Raw genomic sequence first — 27,067 nt, forward strand, 5'->3', positions numbered from 1 at the left:
AAGTTATATTAAATGGATGTTTTACTGTAATTGACGCAGTTTTGTCGTAAATGGAATAAATCTGTTAAATTCTGAACAAATATGATATAAACTACTTCTAAAGCCAAGGGCGTATGCTATTTATTACACATAACAGATTTTTTCACGTCCTATACGTTTTATTTTAAAACGTTACATGTAGGAACGTTGCGCACAATATCGATTTTTAAATTTTTACTCTCATCGCACCAAAAGGAGTTTAATTTTAAATTTTATATCTTTAAATTACTAAACGACGTATAAAGTGATAAATTTCGGTTATCTAATTATGTATTTATTTTTAATAGTTTTGTTGTGCTGAATACGCAATTATTGTTGTACGTAAGCCTAGTAAGTCTTCAGAAATAATATATTTTGTTTGGTGGAACACGAAAACACGGCTCTAAAGCATTTGAATTTGTGTTATGTTTATGAAATAACAAATATCGAATTTTATTACTAAGTAGGTGGGCTAGCAAACAACAGCTGATGGTATGTAGTTCCATAGACACCGGCGCTGTAAGAAATCTTAACTATATCTGATATTCCCATTGCATCACCAATGTGTGATATAGGTATGCGAACGGGCAAATGGACCACCAAATGGTAAGTAGCCGTTCATAGACATTGGTGCTGCAAGAAACATTAACCATGCCTAACACCGCACCAATGCGCCACAGAAATTGGGAAACCAGCTAAAACGTTATTTAAAATTTTCCCACCTTTGTCAACAAATAAAATCAAAACCATTCAGGTTTAAAAGTCATTTTATATATAGCTTAAAATAAAGACAGCATATCGTATCTTCTATTTATACAAATGATTAATTTCTTATTAGACAAGTAAAACCCAATAAATGGCCACTAATGGTCTAAGGCAAACATCTATATGAATATTATACGTTAACACGTTTGAGAATTCCTTCCGACAGGTACAGGAGTGCTTTTATGTCGCTCTTCGGACCTCATTCGTGGAAAATTGTTTTACATTTTTACCAACTTACGGTCATACGCTATTTTGATGCATTAACTATTATTAAACAATATCGCAAAACACATTCTGACATTTCGCGAACGTATTATTCGTGAATTTCGAGTTTATTCTTTCAGAATAATTCCACAGATCTCATTATCTTTTTCATTAGCAGACAACGAAACAATGATATAAATTGGAAGCAATTTTCATTACACTTTATTAAGTTTGAGTTTGAGTTGAGATTGAGTTTATCATTGAGTTTATTAACTCTGTAGCCCTTGCTTGGATTGTATTCCGCGATGTTGGCATTAGACGGTTATTAAAAGGGTATTTCTTTTTATTATTTTTAAATAAAATTACTAGCAGCAAGAAAGTTGTTATTGATAAAAAAAACAATTTCTGTTCTGTATATTGAAATAGTTTTAAAAGAAGTAGAATTCATATCAATTGGTTGGCAAATATCAATAGCTATGAGATCACAGTAATCCGACTGTTATAGGCTTTATTGCTAATAATACGTCAATGAAATATTCCATTCGCCTGAACTCGGGTGAGGAAATATTCTCAAACCAATGAGCTTCGGATTTATTGGAGTTATTATAAGTGCAATATTGTAAACAGAAAACACGTTAGAAATAAATAACATTATTGTAATCGTACTAATATTGTAAAAAAAAAACATTAGGCTGCCTCATTAATCTAGTGGTTAGATTAGGCCACAGATCCAGAGGTTCTGGTTTCAAATGCTATGTTAGGCCGATAAAAAGTTATTGCTTTTTTTCCCAAATTTCTCAGTAAACAACATTTTCGAATTACTTCCCGTTCGGTTTAGAAGTAAAAAATATGAGTCCTTTTTTTTAAATATATATTATTATTTATAAACATGAAAAACAGGAGATTTTGTTCGAAAGATTTCTCAAACTCAAACATATTATATTTGAAGAATGATCTCGTTTCTCGCTTAAGATATTTATGTTTACAAGCCCAAGTCGCGGCTTCGCCCGCGTGGAATATTTTTTGTGATAAAAACCTTCAAAAACCGTCTTTGAGGAATCAAAATTACATTTAACGTTCTAATAATAATAATGCCTATTTAATTAATTAGAGACGTAAAATATTTTAATTAGAAAGGAAGGAAATGGAAATTTATGAAAAACTACCTAATAAAAATACCTTTAATATTTACTAACTTTATACAAAACCCTACTACATACCTATTCATTCATTATCGATTTCTAAATTAAATAAACTTACGCACACACTTTCATCCCTTAAACAACAGAAAAAGTTGTTTATATCCTTTCAAGTTAACGGATCTCAAATTTCATCGATATCGGTTCTGTGGCTTAACCATAAAAGCATTATAAAACAGACAGACAGAGAGGGTTACTTTTACATCTTTAATAGTAGTAAGGATTATAAAAAAAGTATAAAGCTTTCTGTAAAATTATTATTCACCAACAAAACATTATTTAAATGTAACAAACCTCTAACTAATGGAAGTCATATCTGAGAATTGCCGAGACGTCGTCAAAATGACTTAAATTTAAGAAAGGTAAGCTCATCATAATTTTCATCTTCATAATGATAACAAAAAATATTCATAATAATATCGAAAAAGAATGATTACATAACTCTATGTTTATGCAGTAGTAATATTTACTTAAATCAGAATTAATTTAACATTTAACTCAAAAATCATAGCCGAGATATTTTTACAATCCTGTGATTAATAAAATACATAATGTATGAAAAGTTTTTACATGTAAACCTATTAAATATCATTCAGAAATTAACTTTTCTTATAAGTTAAATAATCTTGTAACGTTAATTGCTCAAAAAGCAAACAATAAAAAGCATCATTAAAATTTCTAAAATTCATCACTAAAATTGTGTCTAATCGGCCAGCCAACAAAATAAAATCAAGATGAAATTATTACTTCTCATCTAGAAGTCAGCAGAATAAAAGATAATAATTTGAATATTTAATTTAGTTATGGAAATACTGTGCTTAATGTGAAGCTTTAAAATACATTTGAAATACCTAAAAAACTAACGAATTAGAACCAATATGAAGAAAAATTCTTCTACTACGACAGCCATAAAATTTTAAGGTCCGGAGTCAGGTTAATAAAAACTAATTCAGTGTTATGTTGTATTGACGGGAAGCAGTAACCTAGAGTCTAGCAGTATTCCCGTGTCTCATAAAGCACGTTAAGTTATTGGTTCATAACTTGTTCCAGTTGTGATTTGCCTTTCCATGAGATTATCAGAGTGAGGGAATACACACACTTGTACATTTAAAAAATATATTCTGCGCAATAGTCTCTTTTGAGAATACTAGCCGTATCCAAAATCAACTAGAAGATCTATACTAATAAAAAGTCAACTAATATGATATTACAAAATCGTATGACAACATTTATAAGTTTATTAAGTTTTACACTTTCAAAGCTCGGATAAATCTTCAAGGGCAGCCATCTCTCTCTGATAACTTGGAATATTAAAAGTATATCGGATTATTTAATTCGCAATAATATAATTCATGAATTTTTGTATTGTCAAATATTAATTTGTAATTTAAAAAACTTTGTAGGTATTCTTGCAATACTGTTTTAAGATAGGTGAGCATTTTTTCCTCTGGATAGTTTATGACCTTTCGTACTGTAAGCAGGAATTATGTATGTGGAAAACCAGAAGTGCCTTCTACATTGTGAAACCACTCTCTTACTGTGAACTGTGCTTGCAAAGATCAGCCGCTGAGCGGCTGATCTTTGCAAGCTTTCTTTGCTTTGAATGTTCAGAGTATTGAAAATATCAATTGGTGAGTGTTATAACAAATATAATACCGCAGAACACATTATCAGCAGAACCTTGACAATGTGGAATTGACGTAAAATACTTACAACGCGAATGTGTATATAAGCAATCATAAGCAATTGCATACAATGAAATAATCAATTTATTCGTCTAACATTCGAATGTAAGAATAAAATTAAGATAATATATTTAGTAATCTTTAATAATATTATTCAAAAATTGAACAATTAATTTTCATTCCATGGTAAGTACAAACATTTACACAAAAGACATAAATACGACATTTCCTTAGATGTTAACGAGTGGAGACTACTGAAAGTATTAACTTCATTTCATCCCCTTGCCCTTATCCCAATTTTACTTGGGGTCGGCGCAGCATGTCTTCATCTTCCATACTTCTCTGTCGGACGTCATCTCACAAGTAACATTATTTCTAACCATATCGTCTTTCACACAAGCCATCCATCGTTTCTAATATGATACGTAAACATCTATAATAATTGGTATATTTCATCATTAATAAATTAAAATATATTTTATCGCGGATCTACAACTCAATATACCTAATCTAAAATTTATACATAATTTCTAATGATTAATTTTATTCTACTAAATTAATCTTATAGAAAATCAATGCATCAGCACCACCGAATTTATTGCTGGTTCAACTTTCTGGATTCATTGATAAAATAAACGTAATTGATTTTGATACAAACTATTCAAAGTATCATTTATATTAATAAATTATATTATTAATAATAAATTTGATTATTAATTAGTTAATGCGCACTGAGTTAAATACGATAAAAATATTAAAATGGAATATTGTAAAAATATCAATAAACCAGAAAGTACTTAGTTCATCATATATCTTAATATATATGAAATAAATTCGTTATATATTAATAGTCGTACTACGTAATAAATGTTTAGGGAAATTACTTATTATTTAGTATATTATTCCAGATTCCGCTATGTTTAAAGCTCTTTCATTGCCAAATATATTCAAACAATTAAATATATCACTTAGCTCAAGCTATTTTATGGTCACATCTTGTAAATTCGGTTTTCAGTTCAAATTTGACATTTTAACACTAAGTGGTTTTCGTAAAATTCACACATTTAAAATTTATTATTATTATATGACAATCTCTACTATTCAATAAAGAAATTACTGTCTTTCTTTGCATAAAGTAGATCTATGTATAAAACGGTCCTGTAGCTTTTATGTTTCAGCAACTTTTGCACTTAAACATATAACATCTGTATATGTCTAAACAGTTTTCCTGTCAGAAAAAGCACTTTCGTATTCAACAAATATCAATATCGAGCATTTGATCTCTGAACTTCGATGTGAGTGAGGGCTAAGTTTTATTGAAAAGTTGTAATTGCCTTAACCCGTGAAAGATAAAGCTGTAAGGGTAAAAAGGGATTCTTTTGATGTTAGAACTTCGTCTAAAATGAGTTAACGTAAACAAATTTATTAAAAAAAATATCGAATGACACACACGTGAATATATACTTTTTACAGAATAACATTGTTATCAAAAAGCATACGTAAACTAATATTCCTTGACCTAAGAACTATGCCAACTACCGATATACCCAACGAAGACTAACATTTATAATAAATAATATGTTAATACCAAACAACCGCGAGATTTAAAAAGATTTTTTTTTAATGACGTCTATGAATTTTTTAGGTCTTAAGTCAAAAAAAAAGTTACCAAAAATGATCTTACCAATTATTGTTTTGGCATCCGATACAAGTTGCACAACACTATCACTGCACTACCACTTCACTAGCAGGCGTGAGTAAGGTTCGCGCGATGAATCGCTACTGGTTAGGAACGGGCGGGCGGCCCGCCCTCATCTTATCAGGGGCCAAGTGTTAATCTTCTAGCGGTCATCGAATCGACATTTTTATCTTTTATTTACTAATTGACAATTTATTTGTAATGATTTCTTAGTTAATGTTTTGATTAAAACTAGAAAAATAAATTATTAAAATGTTTGTAATAACAAATTCCAAAACGAGTAAAATTATAAAATTAAATTTACTTCAAATATATTACTGCATGTAGTGCCACGCTGCAAACCTTCACTAGAAGTACCACTCTCTTATTTAAAATAGACGTAAAGTGGTAGCTATGCTACCGCGTTTCGGCCGGTATGTGAGAGTCCCGGAAGCCCGATCCTCCCCAAACCATGATGGTTGTGCAGAATTCGGTTATATTACCCCAGGAGGGTACCATCAGCGATTGCGGTGGAGAATCCCTCTCCGGGTATCCATGCTCCATGAACATACATTGCTTGACTTGAGCAGCAATGCCCAGGCTGACTGTCCCCTTCTGGGGAGAGTCATTTTGCGCTCGCTACTGTTCGGGGCAAGCGGAGCAGGCTACATAAAGCAACCCTTACCAACCTCGCTGTGGACTTCTGTAACATACGAAGTCAACTCCAACTTGAACTCCATTTACTTTCACCTTGAGACAGCGAAGCCGGCCTTGCTCTTATCCACCGTGCCGAATGGCTTGGATCACCCACTACCGATCATGCGGGTAGATCTTTTATCGACTTCGCTTTAGCATATGATTTGACACAACTGAACTGTTGAACCTTCTGCTGACTTCCAATTCGGATGGCTACCAGATTATAGTCAATCCCTCTGGGCTCGTTGGACCACAGTCTTGTACGGAATACAGTGTGGGTTGCGCGGTACTCACGACCTCATTTCATAGGCTGCCGCCAAGTGTGGCACTACAAGTCAGTAGATTGGGATGGGATGCGGTCCTTCTTTGCATTTTACCCATCGAGGCACGTTTGTTTCTCGCGTGAGATTCGAGCGTTGTTGCTGAGTCTGTCGCTTCAGGGTGTGGAACTGTTCATTCCGTATTCTGCGGTCCCCATCGGTGGCAAGTCCCAGCCCTGGTTTGGTTGTTGCTGCAAAATGGCTTCACGTCGAAAATGGGAACGCTACCAAAACTGGGCTAACGCATCGGTGTCTCGTGATGTCAACACCAGAACTCTGCCTCTATGTCCTTCAAAAACGCGATTGATAAGGCGAAGACGGAGGTACATTGGCAGATTTGGCGAGAGACTGGAGCGCCTCCCTTCAGGAACACGGAATTCAGGAATCTTTTAGGCTCTTTCTTTGCATCGACCTCGACTCTGGATGACCGAGGAAAGTCACCACCAACAATCCCGCGGTTTAATACAACGATGCCGGGGGTTAAATTCCAGCAAAGTGCAGTTCGTAATGCACTTTTGTTCGTAATTCCTTCCAATCGTGCTACGGACTTGTGGTCCCGAGTTGGCCGGTCTTAACGCGTCTTTTCCATCAATCCTATGCATTCAGCGTCGTCCCGAACTCCTGGAAGACTACTTTGGTGCATCCAATCCCTAAAAAGGGCAACCGTTCAGACCTGTCCAATTATAGACCTATAGGCATCACATCCTTGTTCTCCAAGGTAATGGAGTCCATTATAAACTGCCAGCTTTGCGGTACCTAGGAGTACCAGCTGGTTAGCGACCGACGTGCATGCTCTTACTTTCTATCGCTCACTCTGTTTCTTCTGCATATCAATGACTTGTTGCACATCAGGATCATTCACTGCTATGCAGACGACAGTACCGTAGACACCTTATACACCGGCGGTGCTAATATTTCACGGGAAAACATCAACGAAACCGGAACAAACTTATGTCTGAAATCGAATCTTCATTAAACTAATTCAGTTTGGAAAAAGTTTTTTTTATTTTACGAGGAGAAAATGCATTTATGCATGCCGCCCGGTCAGGGGACCGGGACGGGTATGTGGGACTCAACCGGGGCCTAATGCACGGGGCCAGGACACGCTAATGCTCTGTCCTACCCACTAAAACCATCCTAGGGCTTCCACCATGCCACCGAGTGGTGAGGCAACGAGATCACCAATGACATGCAACCACCGCCCCACCATTTTAATAAAACAAATCTATTTTAATTGTTGCTAACGTAATTATATGGGTCATTAGATTTTAAGTCTCAGTAAAATATAAGCTAACTAAACTCGAAAATGGTATCTTCCGATTAATAGATTTCGCCTTTTTTTGTAAAACACACCACACATTATCCCCGAGGACCCGCTGTTGTCGTCAATTGTTTCAGTTGGATAGCGCCTCGTAAACATGGCTTAATGATGACATGTCTGCATCGATGTTATGTTGCACCCCGGGAACTAAAGAGTTATTTGTTGGTAAACATGTTTACACGAGATTTTTATCAGGACCTTTTCATGACTTTTTCGTTCCCCTGTTTACGATTAACTTTAACAAAGATTACGTTCATAATGTTATATATTGTTAACGATAAAATATTTTTATTAAATTAATTAATTGCAAGGTACACGTTACAACATACAAATGTACTGAATATAATCGCAAAATCTGTTGCGAGCTCTCTCACGGTAAATAAAAAAAATTACTACCATATTAACACCTAAAATCAAAGGAAAAAATAAAATATTTTAAATTAAAATTATTCCTAAAATTTATATATTAGCTGATGTTCTAAATTTTGAATTAAAAAATCTTAATTAATACGTTATCTCCGTTCCTTTTATATTTCATATTATAGTAATAACAACCAGTTTCTGGTTTTATTAGACAATTATTTTGATAATAATTCTTTACAAACACCGAATCAGAAGTGCCTTTGTAAAATCAGACTCTTGTCAAACCAAACCTAATATTAATCTTAATACACCCTTGGAGCTATAATTACCTAGAACGACCGAATATTAACTATCATTATTAAGTTATACCTCACATAAGATTATATTTGTAATTGTGGTTTCGTTTTAGACACAAAGACAAGAAATGTAGCGGTAACTTTTAACCATTGGTAGCATTTTACGAACTCCATTTGAAGTTACCATCTACTGATAATTTATACAACAATCAAGCATCAAAAAATTACAAATATAAATAATTTAGCACTCGTAAATATGTTTTATTTATCATTAATATAATGAATACTTCCTTTTCTTATTTTAACATCAATTGTGTTTGAACTGTTATAGAAAGAAAGCTTAACTTAACACTGTTAATATAACAGTTCCCTGTTTGCCAAATGTTTAACAGTTCTTTAGGCGACAAATAATAAGCTCGATGATTCGTTAATAAGTTAACTAAGAAAATAGTAGAAGAATATTGCTGCGTAGGAACAAATTATCTTGTTCACCGATGTTGATATTTTCCTCGATCCTTAATTATGTTCTCTTAATGGTAATGAAGATAAATATCTAGCAATTATGACGTTCGTCCGAGGTTATACTGTGTGGCATACTTGTTATTTATATTTCTGATAAAGAAAATATCGATAATTCTTTCATATTAGGCTTTGTAGATTAATGTTAATTTGAAAAGAAAAGGGCGTGAACCTTCTTGCTACAGAAGTAGAACATATTGGCGTTAGAAATGTTTCTCTTAAATGTTACAATGACCTTTATTCTTTCTTGCGCTGAAAGAAGTTCTACTAATAAAGTGAAATGTACCGCTGCCAATTTATAATATTGCAAAACTAAAGCACGTAAAATAATTTATTCGCGCGCTACCCTTCTAATAGCGGTTAATGGAGCATCAATACAATTAACGTGTTCGACATAGGGTCCTATACAATTAATAGCTCTCCCTAAAAAATGGACCAACCATATCAAATAACGAATTTCTTTTAATCAATTTACAAAGCAAGATTATCAAATTTAGTAAGCAATGTATTTTTAAGGATTGCCAACAAGTTTAATCATTTAGAATGTCCTTCATATCAATGTATTTTTACACGAAGTAAAGTTAAAGAAAACATTCGTTAAGGTTATACACATCTTATTTGTCTTATATAATCACAGGCTCTGCCCCTTTTTATTTTGTTACCAAACAGTGATAATTGTAGTATTAAGTTTGATAGATAGTGAGTTATGTTAGTTCCAGAGATCGGCAAAGTACTTATAACAGTTATAACTTATAACAGACCTACTTAAAAGCGTAAAAAGTAGTGTATACTTCTTGCAATTCAGTTCAACCACATATCAGTGAAGCTGCTGCTGTTTGGTTCTCAACTTCACAGAAGATAATTATTAATAAATTGAAGTATTATCTGGAAAAAATAAACAAGATATTTTTAGAGAATAACAATATTAGCCTGCAAACAGACAATCAAACTTAGTTACTTATCTCGTAACTTTTTAGACTCGGTGAAATGCAAAATATAAAATACTTAGTTACAATTTTAGGTAAGTAGATTTCCACAAACACATCTAATATAATATAATATACGCACGTTATGTATAAATTGATACAGGTTAGCTTTACAAACGATTCCGGTAAATAGATTCCCAAAACTTACACCACGCATATTTATTTGTCGAAATAAGGTCGAAATGTGATTTAACTTATATAAAATTCGTGAAAACGTTCCTTTTGAATGAGAATGTCAATAGGTAGGCTGGGAGCGGAAGGGGCGATATTTATTTCAAGAAGTGAAGAAAGGAATTGTATAGAACTCATACAATGAATCCAGATCTCAATTTAAAGTGTTATTTGCGCATTAAGTACATTAATGAACTTCCTAGACTGGAAAATACTGCTCCGATAACTTTTTTCTTTTATTCATATCGAATTATTCCTTTGTCGTATGTTGTATCGTATTGAAATCCTGAATAAATACTAAGAAATAAATGTCGTAGATTTCGAATTTAACAATTTGTTTACTATACTAAATAATATATATATTTACGATAACAATAAAAAATAATATAAAATTAGTCAATAACAAAAGCTAAGAAGTTTATCTACATATATTATGTACAAGGTCAGCTGTTTCTATTAAAAGTAAAAATAAAAATGAATATTGAAATTGTATGAATAGAGACCAATATTACGACAATCCATACTAAAATCTACGTCACACAACTATCACTCTAACATAAAAGTAATTAAGGCTAGGCTCGTGTACACGCACTATCTATAATTTCACGGACGAATTCTTGTTTTAATTAATGATTGAAATCACCCAAAAACAAGTAGCGTCGCAGTTACAGATGCTGTCTGTGCCCGAGAGATAACCCTGCGTGTTTCTTGGGTCAACCATCGATAGCCGTAGACGTTACTGGAAAACAGGGTATTATTTAAACAAACCGAAAAGGAATATAATTTTTATGGTATTGCCGGATTAATAGATATTTAATTAATAACAAACACTACTTAATAGTAGTGTTTGTTCTTAGAAATCTCATTACTTTTTATACATTATAATTATTAAATATCAATTATCCGATACGTAAGCCTTCATAAATTTGTAACTTCATACAAAAACTACTGAATTTCAATTTTAGTATGTTACAATATATTTTGTCCACGTTTCGCACAAAATACGCGTTATCATTTTATCGATTTTTAATGAAATAAAAATTTAGGCATGGTCTATCTTTATTATATTCGTGATATTGGACATTTTTAAATTTGCCTAAATATTAAGAATTCAAATAACAAAAAAATAGTAGAACACCCCACGGATACAGGGCGTGTTTCTCATGATATATTTATTTTTTATAGCTTTATGTTTACGCTCCCGGAAGTTCAAATATTTTTTTAAGATCTTTTTTAAAACAATATTAATATTTAAATAACATTATACAATTTTATATTAAATAAATATGAAGATTACTTTCGTTATTCTGTAGCTCTTTTAGGCTTAATCAAACAAATTATCTTATACATAATTATAAACTCAATTTTCCTCATAGGCTTGTATTTTGAAACTACACGATCGAAATTTTTTTGCTGTAGGTAATCTAAGTTTAGTTATATACTTACAGAATGGTTTTAGTATATAATAAATGTTTAATATGAATCGCTTTATTTAAAAAAACAAACTTATTCAGACTTAAGTAAATATGGTCGTAAGATAATTACATCGTAGTATTTACGGTAGGGCTCTACAGCTGATGAGTATTTCGCTACACGATATGTTCATGTTTAATATCGATAGCGATTTACAGATCAATATGAACATATTCATTCCTCTTATTTACAAATTCGAAGCGCTGGTACTAATCCATGGCACACCACTCCGAGCCACTGCATGATCCGATAGAGACCCGACGCGCATGAACGCTTCGATATCCGAATGGACCTGTTGGACGTCGAACTGTTACAAGGTCAAGTCGACCTTATAACATTTAGTGATCACATTAAAGAAAACAGTAGTGTATACACATAAACAATATACTTCTCAAATATATTACGATAAATTAATAAATATTTTAAATTTATCTTTACGATATAAATCGATATCTAACTAGGTACTACGATCAATACTCATCAAGTTAGTTATGCGTGAGGGCCCAGTTATAAATGCATGTATTCAATTCAATATTTAATTTATTCTAATGTATAAGGCGTCCGCTAAAACTCGCGAGACTTTTTTTCCGGATGACCGAAGCGGGGCTGAGATTTTAGTCAACAGATATAGAGATACAAGCCTGTTGCAAGTGCTCACGCCACTTATTGCATACTATTACTACTACTAAATACAATTACGGGAGCCCATAAGGTTATACAAATTTTAAGTAAGCCTTATCTATGTTAAATTTAATCATATAGATAAAAAAAACCTTAATATTATTTTCAAATCAATGTATTGTATGTATGCAGAGGTATTGATTTATAAAAAAAAACGGTGATACTCATGAAAGGAGGATGATAAATACACTTAATGATCGAAAATATTTTATTGTTTACACATTTTCTAAATTAACATTGATTCCTACATTATTATTCTCAAACATTTTACCAAACAGTGAACTATACAATTCATTACAACTCTCATCATTCCATTTGGTTGATTTTTCTGGAGCCATATAACTCACCAATGGATTATGTACAACATATTTAATTTTACGTCCTTTTGTAGCTCTCGTGTCTACTTTCCTTTTCATCTTACTTCTCATTTGCTGTAACGCTATCCACTGCCGACTGAGCTGAACAGGATCTGATACATCTGCTGACTTACATTCGATCAATTCTCTAAGTAATTGATGATAAAAATCACTGTCATCAAATATTTCTGGTATATACTCATCATTATCTTTCCTGTCTCTCGATACAGAATTCACATCCACACCATTTTGGTCATTATTCTCTGACTGAGAAGGTACCTTTTTGTATCCAATTATGTCATATTCAGATCGTTTCAACTGTGTTCTATGAATAAGTTTATCTCTATCAGATAGAATGTAAGATATCTGCTGTAATATTGTGTTTGTTGGAGTATTTTTGATGTTTGCAGCTGTTGCTAGTCTAGTTTTCTCATTCCATTTTTGAATTGTGGAATCCCTGAAGGTTTTGAAAACTTTATGGCATGTTGCAATTTCACTCTCATAATCGACAAGTTTACGTTTCTTTTGTGTGATTTTCTTTTGAATATTTCGTTTTTTGTCTTGAATTACATTCTCTTCTGTGTCTGTGTCAGAAGGAATTTCTTCATTATCTGTGTCACTTGGAATCTCTTCATCACTTTCATCCTTTGGTGCATTTTGTTCAGAAGTTTGTTTTTTACTTGAGATTGACTTTGTTTCCGGAAACTTATTTAATAATAAATTTTGCAGAGCTAGAAATCTGAAATAGAGATTAAAGTTGAATGAATACATGCTTATTATATTTTCCTGTCAATCATATACATGCACATGGTTAAAACAACTTTAATATAAATAAAGACTATAAAATAATAATTTAAAATCAATTATAAATGTGACTTGTTACTCACTTGTCTAATACATTAGCTACATTATTTATAGTAGTGCTTGTCTCGTCTACAAATTCATTACAAGATTTTAACTCATTATAAACATCATTTAAAGGCATCCTATTTGCAGTGTTCATGCATCTTTGCAAGTGTATCCTCATCTCTAACAAATTCTCCCATATGAGAAGTTGATTTCTAACACAAGTGCCTTTCTTGGCTTCTTCAGACATATTTTGCTTCTTAACATGCTCAAATTCTTCTTTGGCTGGTTCATCCATTTGACTAATGTCGTAGCCGTCACCTTCATCATCAACCTCATCATCATCATCGCCGTCGTCATCGTCGTCGTCGTCGTTGTCATCGTCATTCTTTCGATTATTAGTTTCATCTGACTCTATATCAGAACCATCCGAATCTTCATCTAGACTGTTGTCAAGTTGTTTTAAAGTATTTGTAATATTGTAATCATCACTTTCTTCTTCACTATCGTCATTCGATATTGATGCTTTGGATTGCTTCTCTGGGATGCTGGCATTATAAGTGTTAGTATCTTCGTGACTTGAACTCCCGTCACTCGAATTATCTGCATCTATATCTTTCCGCGACACAACTTGACCTTCATATTTCTTACTAATTTCACTCAACAAATTCACGTTTCGTTTCCTAAAATCGCTAATAGCAGCCTCGTCTTCACTATCCGAAGAGCTCAAATCATTACGAGAAATTGTGCTGGGTTTTGTATTAAAAACATGATCATCTTCGATATCAGCTCGAGGTTTTACAGTCAGTGCATCCGCGATTTTATCCGATAAAATGGACTTTGGAGATTTTTTGTTTTCTAATTTCATTTTTACAACACAAATTATTTTATGTTTATTACTAAGTTAACCAAAAAGTTTTGACAACTTTGACATATTGCCTTAAAATGTGCTACTAGGGATGTCGATTATCGGCTGCCCGATAATATCGATATGAAAACCAAACATTGAAATAGAGTCATAAATGCTATCTAACAAACACTACACACAAAATAATACGACTGTAAAATTTACATGGCTAATAATTTTATAAATGGATAGTGGAACAGATTCTGGTGAAAATATGATTTATTTATAAAGAGAAATTTTGTTGTACTCAAATACATTCCGTATTCCCAAATTAAAATAAAAAACAACGGCCATACTATATATGGTGGTTTTAAGCCTTTGTGCGTTCATTTATTGAAACAATCACGTTAAATAATATTTTTATATCGTTAGCATCACAAACATATTTAAAATTAAACTGATATTGTCAACGAACATCAAACTAAGTATATTTTAAGACTTATAAAGTTGTTACAAAAAACATCGACATAATGATATGGATATTTATCTGGACTCGATGTAATTATGGTACATATTTTTATACCCAGATATTAAAAACACATTCATTCCCAAAATAACAGCATAGAGTTGCTAGTTTGCTAATTCACTATTTTTTACTATTATTACAGTGTACTATAGTACAACAAACCAAAAAATATAAGTTAATAGACATTTAGATGCAAAATCCTCTTGCCAGGCACCATAATTGATTTATATTTATAGCTTTAACCCTAAAAATTTATAATTTTGATCAGGTCAAATTGGTTAATAATATTCCAAAAGTTTTAACATTTAAATAGTATGCAAAATATATATAAGTCAACATTCACACAAACAACTAAGTTTTTAGATGTCAAATTAAAGACTAAGAGAGGAGTGTGATAAATTACTTTAAAAATTTTCCAATACTTGCGAAAAAAATATTTTATTTACAAAATCATTAAAAAAAGTATTCGATAAAATCAATAAATTGAATGCAATTAATTGAACATTCTATAATAGTTAATTTTTCAACTTATATCTTTGGAGTTTACTGTTTAGTCTGTGACAACTAGTGGCGCGAAAGAACAATTTGATATTTGACAAATGAATGCAAAATAATTTGTAAAACTAATAACGAGTAATAATCATAATATATAATAACGAGATCAAATAAATATAAAAAATGCCTAGAAGAAAAATATTAACAAGAAATGTAACTTGGCTTTCTGAAGAAATATCTAATGATCAGAATTTTTCAAATTCCTTTCATTTTTATAAGTAAATACACCTAACCATACATTTTTAATTATTGTACATATTTACGTCTCGTGCTCAATTGTAATACTTTTCTTAGGAAATTCCAATTTGCGGATATTGTTGCTGAAATTGGCGATTTTGTTTTAATATCAAATGCAGACGCAGCTGAGCCAGACACAGAAGGCGGTTGTGATGCCGCAAAGATACTGGCTTTATATGAAGACCAATCGAATAAGAATGATCCATTCAGAGCGAAGGTTCAATGGTATTCTAGACCAAGTGATTTACCCAAAGAATGTGACTCGAAAAATATTTTGTTTTATGATAAAGAGGTAATCAGCTATTCTAATAAAGTAATATTTTTACTATTTATAATTATTACTATTATATATTTATAATCGTTTTTCTGTCCTTCCAATCTGGCGAAGACTATCTGGTAAGCCTAAACTAAAAATATAACTATTATATTATATTTTCAAGCACATTTAAATTTCTGTTAAATTATTTTAGGTAATAGAAGATAATCGTCCATTCGACACAGATGTATCCATAGAAACTATATTTAAAAAGTGTTACATTACATTAACTATTACAAAAGACACAGACGATACATTAATTGGAGCTCCCTCATACCATTACATTTGTCGCTATAGACTCATGCCTGTTGGTAGAAAGAAGGTTCACATAGAACCTGTACTTGAAGATGAAAGAAAGGCTCTAGAACTTCTGACTACTCCCAGGAAAAATAATGCTACTCCAAAATCAAAAACTCCTAAAACACCAAACAGCTTAATCAAGAGAATGGGTCGAGTCTCAATTTCAGAAAAAAATTGGAGTGTTAGTAAAAATGATGGAACTAAGCTTCTTCTTAAAAGAGCGATTTTGGCTGACAGAAATGAAAAAGAATCACCTAAAAAATCCACTCCAAGAAGTTTGAAACCAACACCAGTATTGGAATCACCAAGGAGTACAAAAACATTAAATAAAAATAATATTCAGGAAATACTTTCAATGGAATTGAAAGAAAATTCAGATGATGAGTTACCAACTCTTATTATTAGAGAACATATTCCTACAACCCCAAAGAGAAAAATACCCCAACCGAAAATAAGTAATGAAACTCCAAAAAAAGTACTGGTATTTGAGGATGATGAAAAAGAAATGTATGCAACTCGATCTGGGAGAGTAACAAGACATCCTATATACCGTGAAGATGAAATATCCCCTGTTAAACGAACATCAAGGAGAACAACACGTAAAGTAAGTTCTGGTGGAGAAAGTGAGATTGACTTTGAAGAAGTACCTAAAACACCGAAGGTTCCCAAGACTCCCAAAACACCACGGACTCCTAGGACACCTAAAACTACAACTTCTATTACCAAAACACCTAGAAGCGTTAAAAGGGTATTAACTAGTGCACTCACACCAACATTACACACAAGGGCACATCCAGTTAATAATATTGATGGTAAGTTTTACACAGATTTTGGTTGTAAAGTGTATTTTAATATTTACAAAAGCCTATAAATTAATTTACTTTTAACACCTTTAATTTTTTCCTATAAACAGCAGTAGGCCTTTTTCTGAAGAGTCCTAGTGTTATTACAGTTTTAATGGTTGGCTAGAGATTGCTCAAGCTAAACTTTTCTTTGACACCAACCACCACTGGAGCTTTGTGGTGTAATAAATCCTTTGCATTATTAGACATTTGAATATCCTTTAGGATATATGAGACTTCCAGTCGTGGGACATTTATCTTTAATAACCTAGTATTATCAATTAAAATATATATATATAACTTTTTGGTATCATGTTTTATAAAGATATAATATCTGTTTACAGAATTTCTAATAGAAAATAAATCACTACCAGGAAGAGAAAATCAGATGCATGAAATACTATCATTTGTTAGGAGTAAGCTCTTGCACGGAGTAAGTGGGTAAGTAAGACTAATTAAATTAAAAAAAATATATTCAACTTTTGGTACTTTCATGTAGTTATTATTATTCATTATTCCTGTGTTATGGATTAGAGAAAGAAATTCACAAGAGGGAATGGATTTCTATTTTTCAATGGTTCATTAGGGTACTAGATTTTTAAACTAATATCTTATTTTTTATTTCATCTAATTTCATTTATATCAATAAATTTGTAGTGTGTTGAAATGACAAGCACATGCCTTGGCATATATAGTTATGAGACTAGTACTTAATCTATTTAATTTATCATAATATTATGAAGAAAACTATTATTTGTTGTGCTTTCACATCTTAACTACTCATTGGATCATCACGAAATATTAAATACACAATGTCAGGGATAATAAAAAGCATAACTGCCCTGAATATATAAGCCCTGAACCTTAACACATGCCGAAGTAATTGTAGTGTGAACATAAAGCAATCAGTAATAAATTAATTAAAACATATTCTAGGTGTATGTATATCTCAGGAGTACCAGGAACAGGTAAAACTGCAACTGTTAACTCAGCACTCAAGGTCCTGAAAGAGGAACAAGATTTGCCTGATTTTCAACTTGTTGAAGTTAATGGTATGCGGATAGCTGAACCCAGACAAGCCTATGTGCAAATATACAAACAACTCACAGGTTTGTCTTCTTTAGGAATATACCAATTAGAATAATATGTCAAAATCTCATTGCCATTGATAACTTTAATGATGTACGAATCAACCTTAATGACAACCTTTACAGGCAAGTCTGTGGTGTGGGAACAAGCATGTTCCCTTCTGGAGAAGCGCTTCCAAAACCCAGGACCACGAAGAACACCAACAGTACTTGTTGTTGATGAAGTAAGCAATTATTTTTAATATAACAGTACTAGATGTAGTTTCTGAATACTTCTTTTTTTTTATTTATTAGGATTTAATATTTTTAAATTTTAAACAACATGTAAACAACAGTATTCTCATTAGGAATGTATCATTTTCAGTTGGACGCGCTCTGCAACCGGCGACAGGATGTTCTCTACAGCATAATGGAGTGGGCAGCCCATAATACAGCACTACTCACCGTTCTAGCTGTAGCTAACACTATGGACCTACCTGAGCGAGCACTTGCGGCTAGAGTTGCGTCCAGGCTAGGTCTCACTAGACTGACCTTCCCACCTTACACTCATACCCAGTTGCAGTGTATAGTCGCTACAAGGCTTGTTGGTGCTAATGTCACAGCAGATGCTGTGCAGCTTATTGCCAGGTCAGTGAAACATTTATTATGATTAAGAATATAATTTAAACTTGTTTTCTCATATGCTAAAATACCTTATTTGTATAAAAAATAGCTAATTTCCTTCCATTTAAACTTAACACTTGTGTTAGGAGTGGGGACGACAATAACCCAAGGATCAATCCTGCGACGCTTTACATCTCTAGGCATCCCGTGAACCATTGCTCTATTGACACTTGTATTAATATAACAGTTAAGATGTATTATGTATATAATTAGTGTTATCTTGTATTTAAAAGTTCATAAATACCAAAATTACATATTTCTATTTGTGAATTCTAGGAAAGTAGCAGCAGTATCCGGTGATGCTCGCCGTGCTTTAGCGTTATGTGCACGAGCTTTGGAAATAGCCGGTCCCAACTGCGCCGGAATGAAGGAAGTGCAACAAGCACTGGGTGAAGCTGCCTCTGGTGCTACAGTCAGGGCTATACGAAACTGCTCCCCTGCTGAAAGGCTCATGTTGAGAGCAGTTGCCGCGGAGGTATGTAAATGACAATCATACTGTATCATTTTTGTAATTTGTATCAGTGATGTATTTCATTAAATTTCTTATATAACATAATATATATATATTAAAAAACTACGAAAATACCTAAATGAACAATTAACAAATAATTATCCATTAATTAAACTTCATTTTCCAGGTTGAAAGAACAGGTTCAGATGAGACAACGTTATCGCGTGCACTGGCAACAGCAGCCGCTATAGTTGCATTGGATGGGCGTCCATACCGATCGGCACCCAGCATCAGAGCACCCACACCTTCACAAGCACAGACAATATGTGCTAGACTAGCAGCTATCAAGTTATTATTGATGGAACCAAAACCCTCAGAACCAAGATTGTTGCTCAATGTTAGTGCTGATGATGTACATTATGCAACCAAGCAAGTCATTGTGTGATGAACTGATCTCCATCAAGAATAATTAGTAAATATTACAAAGTTTTTTTTTTTAAATAAGAATGCGGCATTCTTCCAATTTAATCCGTTTTGTGTAACATTTTGAAAAACTAGTAGTAAATAAGATTTATATGAATTTCTATGAGCATTTTATGACTGAAAATGATGTTCTGTGTGATGTATGTATGTATTTCGAAACAATAATAAAAATAACTTTTTTGTATACTACATTGTTTTTATTAAAATAATGACATATACTACTTGATTATAAATAAATTAATTAATTCTGGTAACTACATGTATTGTTTAAGGCATTGTTGTATTTATTTTCTTTAATTTCTGAATGCTCAATACTTTTTCAAGTTTGACCGAATTTTATTATTAAGAATATGTTGTTAATAAATTATTTTTATAATATGGCATTTATTAATTATCTCCAGCTTGAAGTATTTTAACAAGGGCTTCGGTATTGTTATCACTTACAGCTGCCCTACAAGCTGTTATAACAGCTTTGCTATATTTCCCCACTGAAAAAAATAAGTTATTTTTTTATTTGGTTATTTTACCTAATAATATAATTAAGTGAACTAAACTTAGAAGTAGTGAGATGCCGCAGTCATTACAACTTATGTTGAAACTGCTAACAACAGTTAGATGATGGTGATTCAACCCAGGCAAGGATATTTATCCAACAATCTGCATCAAATCATCATGATGTGCTAAGCTTTTTAATAGGAGAGGAGACTAAGCCCAGCAGTGATAAATTTACAGGATGTTTAAAACAAAATATCTAAATTTCACCAAACAAATACCATTATACAGCTCAACATAAGTAAAGTATGAACACATCTCTCAATTAAATTCTACTTAATATAAAAAAATACCTCTTAGTCTAGCTGCCTGTTGTAAAATAGTATGAAGATTTTTGAGTGAGGCTACTGCCTGTTCTTGCGTAGCACAACGAATGTGACAACTTGTCAATAATTCTTCATTTAACAAAATGACATCTTTGTATCTGTTTAGCATTTCCTTTCTAAAAATGTAAAAGAATACTGAAATTGCTCAAACCAAAATTCACTTAAAAATATTAATCTACATACAAATCATAAGATGCTGCATCTTGAGCAGCAGGCAACAATGCCGTGATCAACTGAGCCTTTTCTGCAGTTTCTGCTGCTAATCTGTACCTGGTCTCGCCCACTTCAGACACTATATTCATTTCTGATCTCAGTTTTTCTTCAGCTTCTGGAAATCTAGCTAGAGACTAAAATAAGAAACACATTTCTAATATACTAGTTTTTAAAATTATGTTTGGTTTATTTAAAAACAAAATATTTAATTTTTGGCCAAGACTTAAGTTCACTCATATAATATTTAAATATGAAGAAAATAAAATAAAAACATGCTTCATTTAATATTTATTTCAACTTATTAATGTACATTTTACAGAGTATCAAAATTATTGGCCATAAAGTTCTACAAATCCAACACATTTTACTGGGTTGAAGAAAAACATATTGTTGTGCGGTGGCTCACGCTGACTCACAGCTTTCACTACTTCTTGACCAATTACTCCTCCGACCACTGCAGCTGCTCCAGAAACAATTCCAAATACATCAGTTAATAAAGCATCACTAATAAACCCAACAGGGATATTCAATTCTTTTACAAGCTCATCTCGCATACGTAATAATATTTCAGTATCAGCCTTTCTCTTAGCAGGGTCAGGATTTCTATTGAACTCATCCCTGAATCTTAGCAGAATTTTCATTGCAAAATACGATGGGTCACCTCGCCGCAACCTCGAACGCAATTCAGGTTTTGTCCAATCAGCCGATAAAGCATTTTGTAGAGGCACATAAATAGCTCTTCGTTTTACAGTAATACTAACAGTCTCTCTTGCGTTTTTCTCTGTCTCATCGGGTCCTCGTTTTACAGCTTTGTGTTGAACTATCTCTTCTGAATACTCGTGGTCGATCAAATCAGCGAACATGTAGCCAAACATGCCCCATACGTCACCACATAAAAATTTCTTGTTACTGTCGCGGCAAATATTATTAATGCGTTCTAGTTGTTCTTGTTTCAAACCAGTAGCGCAAACGATGTCGAAGGTCGTAAAAAAGGCATCAGGCAATTCGTCAACTGCTTTTGTTTCAGAGGTAACGTCAACCATTGGGTTCAAAGCCCTTGCCCGTTGAATAGAACTTTCCGCTCTGTTTTCACCAATTTTATCGGGCGGGGCCAAAAATTGTGAGTATAAGTCAGTTTCTTTAAGTTTTTCATCATCTAATAAACATACACTCTTTACTCCAGACAATATAATGTTTTTCGCTATTTCGGCACCCAAACCTGATAATCCGATGATTAAAACTTTTGAAGCGCGTAACCTTTTTTGAGATTCCAATCCCCACAATCGAATTTGTCGATCATATTGTTCTGCCTCGGCTTCCGACAATTCAAGTTCGTTATTTTCAACCATCTTAATACAGTATTTTTCCAATTTTTGCCTTAAGCAATCGCTTGCCGCTTCACGGCTTCGGTTTGGTATTAAATTTTGACATTAAAGTTTCTTAGTTTGTTACCACGCCATAAGGGGTAGTGCTTACCCTTTATGAAAAACCAATCGAGTGATGTATCGAATTCTGTTTTTTTTATATTTATATTTCATCATATCATTTACATTTTATTTTATTTTATAATAAGGTTTATAATTATATTAGTTAATTAATACTGTTCATTCATAAATTATATTATTTCTTCACCATCAATTATATTATTATTATTATTATATTATATCGATTCAAATCGATATTTTATTCAAATCTAACATTCGAGTTGGGCATGTGTAGTCACAACTCACAACCAAAATTAATTGTAAGAAATCGAATACTCGCAACAGCATTTCTCGTTAAATTATTTAGTGTAATTTTATTACTACTACTATGAATATTTATTATATCATTAAAGTAAAATTTTGAATAAAATTTATTGATTCTGATAAACTCTTAAATCTTTTTGGTATGAAGATATTGTATTGTGCAAAGTTATAAAATATAATATACGTATTAACATTGAGCCTGTGACGGCAACGCATTAAATGATATCCCTCATAATGAGGAGTATCATTTAAATTGCTATATTATATATAGCATTTTAAGATCAAAAACAATCAAATACCTTAGCCACTGTTCTGTTTTATTTCATTAATTCACAACATCCTATAACATTATCGGAGATATTGTTACATAAATACTAGCGGGTTAATAAGTTACGGCCAAAATAGAACAAACGTTACCGTTCCTAACTATTCATTCAAAAAAATATTAACCTAAGTAATGCCAACTGATGTCAAAGGGGCGTGAGCGGGTACATCCACGCCGGATAGCGCTGCCGCGCGGCTTTGCTTTTTTTGAACTAATAATAAGCGTCCAGGTTATTTTTCATATAGTGATATACTTTGTTTTAATTTCCGTGTAAATTATTTTGTTATTTTTAGTATATTTTTTTTTCGATAATTTATGAAATAGATATTAAAAAGAAAAATATATATTCTATGAACAATTAATAGGCTATTCTTCTATGTTTGAAAAAATACTTCAAAATGTTGATTTTCCTAACAAAAGCCCCAAAAAAATATACTTCGGCATAATAAACACGTTTTATTGCAATAAAATTAAATTTATACATTATTAAATTTTAAACCTTTTATTCCCGCAAAAACGCTGTCAGTCATTTTGGTGACGTCACATTGATAAAAACAACAGTTGTGTATAACGACTGGCACTCTTCCAACGTTAACAGTTATAAATATTTGGTGTTTTTTGGGATAATAATGAATTACAATCAGTATCATTGGAATAAAGTGTGCAAATATTAGCATAAAAACTCCAGAAAAGTTGTTTATCAAAGTGCCAGATGATATTCAAATGAAAATTTTTCCTATCTGACGGCTCACCATGGTGGCTCGTGTTTTAGGTCCCGTAATATAAAGACTAAAAATTACGACTTTTAATTCCAATATAATAAATAAGGCGTTTTTATGACTCAAAATCAAAAAATTTAAGTACAGTCCTACATATATTTTAATTCTTATCAAATTTCAATATGTATTTTTCACTAGCGAAAATACCCTAATATTGTTGGTCTAGGCCTTTTCAGATTCAATGCTTAAAATAAAGAGCGTGCATTGTAATAATTAATACGGAAGTGAAACTTACCTGTAAATCGGATAAATTTAAATATATAGCTAAGCTCTGAATTAAATCGCCAGCTAATCTAATGTCATGAGTGGTAAACTTCACTTGACCGTCTGCACCAAAATCCAGATCTACTCGAGATCTGTCTCTAAGGCACAGGAAACTAATGTGCAGTTCTCTAGTGTCCTCATTTTCTAAGTCAATCTCTTCATCTAAAAGAAAATTTTGGTTGATCCAAATACAGATCCTTTGAACTCTCTCAGTAATACGAAAGCTTACATAGCTATCGATTTTTGTCTTAACTATTGATGTACTTAACATCGTATACATTGAAAATCGTGGCAACTGTTTTGTCAATTCAAAAATATGAAATTGTTCACTTTCTGGATAACCAACAAGAGCCTGAAATAATAAAGTACATAAATAATTGCAAAAATAATAATGAACAAATAGTTAAACTATATGTGTAGCCATGACCTTAATATGAACATCAACAGGAACATCTCTAGGTGGTTCCAAAGGTACATACAGGAGAGATTTCAATTGTGTTGAATTAGGATGTCTTGCTAAAGTTTCGCCTGATTCGAAAATACCCTCAGCCAGAACTAGCGCTACACGTACGATTGTGCTATTATTTGTTGAAATGGCCAATTGAAGACAACCCTAATAGTTAAAAAAATATCGTTAAGCCATTATCCAGCAATGTAATTTTTTTATTTCACTTTCCGTTATTTCAATAGTCAATTTATGTTTATCGTGTTAAATTAAAACATTTATTGCAATATTTTGACCTAAAAGCTATTTGGAGTCTTTATAATTAGTAATATTATTCAAAATATTATTATTCAATTAAGCTCACTTCGTCGGTATCAGCCGCAACAGCAACTTGTAATTTGGTGCTAGTTGGCATAGCAGTTGTAGATCTCTCTAGATCTAGATTCATACTAGAAGCATTTGCTTCATAATGTTGTAACTCAACCATTAAAGCCTGCTTTTTATTTAATAATTCTGTAACAGCCAAGCGGTCCTCTTCGTTCGCCAACTTATTTGAGGTTGTATTCATTCCCATATTCTCTTGTACAGGAGGATAGCCTAGCACTGAAAAACTAGATAGTGTTTTCTTCAAATTATTTTTAAAATCTCTAGCAAGCACACGTTCAAATACATTTCTTTAACCTTAAATACTTCCATTTTTTTCCTATTTTAAGATAGTACTAGACATGAAACGAATGCAATTTTAATATTCTATTTATTTAGATACCTTCTCCTCTATCGGAAATACAAACAAGATCAGGTACTCCAATGGATCGATAGTCAGCAAGCAACATAGCTGCTGCATTAGATCGCATTTGCACACGTCTGTGAACTCGTCCTGTTCCATCTCGCCAATCTATTCGACCATTGGCCCAACAACATGCTAGACTATCACCTGACCATCGGAGAGAAACTGCGTTTTGCTTAGACTGAAACCGAGTTAAAGTAGGAAGTGTATATATTTCGGCAATCAAAAATATTTGTCGATACGTAGATTTTTTACCTTAACTCTCCATAATCTAATGCCTTCTTCGTATATTCCTATGGTTCCGTTTGCTAATCCATAAGCGAATCTGACGTCACTTATTTGTGATAAACAAAGAACGGGCCCAGTTTCAGCCAGTTCCATTATAAATTGATTATTTTTTAGTACTTTAATGTATGAATCTTCACATCCAATAAGAAGCTAAAATATATATATATATATGATTCTGATAAAAATATACAATAGGACATTGTAACTGAACTTGTAGATATGAGTACAGTCATAGAATTTCACCTCATTTTCACCATCCCTGTCAAAGTCGAAAGTTATCATCGAGCAAACTTTACCACTTACTACGTTCCAAAATATTTCATTTCCTTCCCAATTAAGTGCAAGTACGGAACTATTACCACCAACAATAACTAGGATTTCGTTATATTTACCAAAATGACCTACTATAATCACATTAACACAATCTGGGGCTTCTTTGAAAAACAGATCTGAGTTATCGTGAACATCATATGCTGTAAATTTAAAAAAATAAAGTTAATTTAGACACCTTTATAAAATAGATAAAATTATCGAACATTTAATTTTTACCTAATATTTGAGTAGGAGATCCTATGAGTAGCATATCTCGATTACAATCTGGTTTAATTGGTCCTGTGGCTAAGGCAATAACTGCTTGACTAAGATTAAGCTCAGAAACCTCTCCGTGAGCTGAAGATCGTTGTGCACGTCCGCTTATCATGCCTCCATGAGGGTGATGGATAATGATCTTAAGAAAGAACAAATAAATTAAGATAACATTTTCAAGGTTACTGCTAATAAATTTATTTTACTTAGATCATGATACATACATAAAATAATATAATAGTAACTCAAACCAAAATTCAATATTGTATATATTGTTTGTCAAATACTTAATGTGCTTAAAAAAATTATATTTTAACCAAGCTCTAAAATGATTATAATTGATCTACTGTACTTAATATAAATAATTATCTTTTTTTTTTTATTCAACTTTTGTGTGCATTATATATTTTGGGTAAACATAACACGACTACATCTTAATATAGCTGATATAATTATTGAGACATTTATAAATATAATATACTTTGTCGTAACCAGCAGACGCCGTAAGGCAGCTATGAGCACCGTCATACTTTGCGACAGTTACTATCCCAGGTGTTACTTTGTGATTTAATTCCAATTTAAATACAGGTTGCACACTAGACGCCTGCATTTTAATATTGTTATTGTTATATTTATATTCCACGTTTCCCTATCTTTTGTATTGGTATAACTATTGTCATAGCAACTATATATTATATTTAAAAATATTGAAACAAACCTACAGCTGAATTTGTAACTCTTATATATTATAAAAACTTTAAAATATAATGAGTTTATAAAAATAATTAAATTACGTATACTAATTTCGGTATTAAATAAATATATATTCATCATTAACGTCTCTTTTAAATAATTTATCGGAAATAAGTA

The 27,067-nt window shown here is 32.2% G+C and overlaps 5 protein-coding genes across 6 annotated transcripts in view; 1 reads left to right on the forward strand and 4 right to left on the reverse strand.

The window, feature by feature from the left end:
- LOC125070348 (adipokinetic hormone/corazonin-related peptide receptor variant I) overlaps window positions 1–5,650 on the reverse strand; it is a 52,769-nt gene extending 47,119 nt beyond the window's left edge. For both annotated transcript variants that reach the window (XM_047680177.1, XM_047680179.1), the window contains exon 1: window positions 5,556–5,650. The gene's annotated coding sequence lies outside the window, so the exon portion shown is untranslated. The remainder of the gene's footprint in view (window positions 1–5,555) is intronic.
- Window positions 5,651–12,569: 6,919 nt separating this feature from the next.
- On the reverse strand, window positions 12,570–14,504 carry LOC125070320 (protein Aatf-like). The gene is made up of 2 exons (XM_047680132.1): window positions 13,619–14,504; window positions 12,570–13,470 (listed from the first exon to the last, which is right to left on the reverse strand). Exons 1-2 carry the CDS (start codon window positions 14,443–14,445, stop codon window positions 12,591–12,593), a joined length of 1,707 nt encoding a protein of 568 aa, XP_047536088.1. The 5' UTR covers window positions 14,446–14,504; the 3' UTR covers window positions 12,570–12,590.
- A 1,024-nt stretch (window positions 14,505–15,528) lies between these two features.
- On the forward strand, window positions 15,529–20,204 carry LOC125070367 (origin recognition complex subunit 1). Its single transcript, XM_047680205.1, has 9 exons — window positions 15,529–15,723; window positions 15,800–16,034; window positions 16,213–17,170; window positions 17,545–17,641; window positions 18,137–18,309; window positions 18,415–18,512; window positions 18,653–18,915; window positions 19,228–19,426; window positions 19,590–20,204. The coding sequence occupies exons 1-9, from the start codon at window positions 15,629–15,631 to the stop codon at window positions 19,845–19,847; spliced, it is 2,376 nt and encodes a 791-aa protein (XP_047536161.1). The 5' UTR covers window positions 15,529–15,628; the 3' UTR covers window positions 19,848–20,204.
- A 68-nt stretch (window positions 20,205–20,272) lies between these two features.
- LOC125070297 (Bardet-Biedl syndrome 2 protein homolog) lies at window positions 20,273–26,807 on the reverse strand. The gene is made up of 11 exons (XM_047680098.1): window positions 26,679–26,807; window positions 26,162–26,339; window positions 25,856–26,085; window positions 25,580–25,762; window positions 25,304–25,505; window positions 24,902–25,140; window positions 24,520–24,705; window positions 24,064–24,444; window positions 20,947–21,110; window positions 20,731–20,879; window positions 20,273–20,373 (listed from the first exon to the last, which is right to left on the reverse strand). The coding sequence occupies exons 1-11, from the start codon at window positions 26,805–26,807 to the stop codon at window positions 20,273–20,275; spliced, it is 2,142 nt and encodes a 713-aa protein (XP_047536054.1).
- LOC125070298 (SUMO-activating enzyme subunit 1) lies at window positions 21,250–22,423 on the reverse strand. Its single transcript, XM_047680099.1, has one exon. The coding sequence runs from the start codon at window positions 22,323–22,325 to the stop codon at window positions 21,306–21,308; it is 1,020 nt and encodes a 339-aa protein (XP_047536055.1). The 5' UTR covers window positions 22,326–22,423; the 3' UTR covers window positions 21,250–21,305.
- Window positions 26,808–27,067: the final 260 nt, after the last annotated feature.

This window comes from Vanessa atalanta, chromosome 17 (genome assembly GCF_905147765.1).
Source record: "Vanessa atalanta chromosome 17, ilVanAtal1.2, whole genome shotgun sequence".
Classification (NCBI taxonomy): Eukaryota; Metazoa; Arthropoda; class Insecta; order Lepidoptera; family Nymphalidae; genus Vanessa; species Vanessa atalanta.

Excerpts from the sequence above, each read along its gene's own strand:
- LOC125070297 (XM_047680098.1), bottom strand. The coding sequence starts at position 26,807 with ATGCAGGCGTCTAGTGTGCAACCTGTATTTAAATTGGAATTAAATCAC. Across the intron at positions 25,141-25,303 it reads TATTTCCGATAGAGGAGAAG|TGCTAGGCTATCCTCCTGTA; the intron begins GTATCTAAATAA and ends CTAGTTTTTCAG. Across the intron at positions 24,706-24,901 it reads TTGCGGCTGATACCGACGAA|GGTTGTCTTCAATTGGCCAT; the intron begins GTGAGCTTAATT and ends TTTAACTATTAG.
- LOC125070298 (XM_047680099.1), bottom strand. The coding sequence starts at position 22,325 with ATGGTTGAAAATAACGAACTTGAATTGTCGGAAGCCGAGGCAGAACAA.
- LOC125070320 (XM_047680132.1), bottom strand. The coding sequence starts at position 14,445 with ATGAAATTAGAAAACAAAAAATCTCCAAAGTCCATTTTATCGGATAAA. Across the intron at positions 13,471-13,618 it reads GTAGCTAATGTATTAGACAA|ATTTCTAGCTCTGCAAAATT; the intron begins GTGAGTAACAAG and ends TCTCTATTTCAG.
- LOC125070367 (XM_047680205.1), top strand. The coding sequence starts at position 15,629 with ATGCCTAGAAGAAAAATATTAACAAGAAATGTAACTTGGCTTTCTGAA. Across the intron at positions 17,642-18,136 it reads CTCTTGCACGGAGTAAGTGG|GTGTATGTATATCTCAGGAG; the intron begins GTAAGTAAGACT and ends AACATATTCTAG. Across the intron at positions 18,916-19,227 it reads GCTGTGCAGCTTATTGCCAG|GAAAGTAGCAGCAGTATCCG; the intron begins GTCAGTGAAACA and ends TGTGAATTCTAG.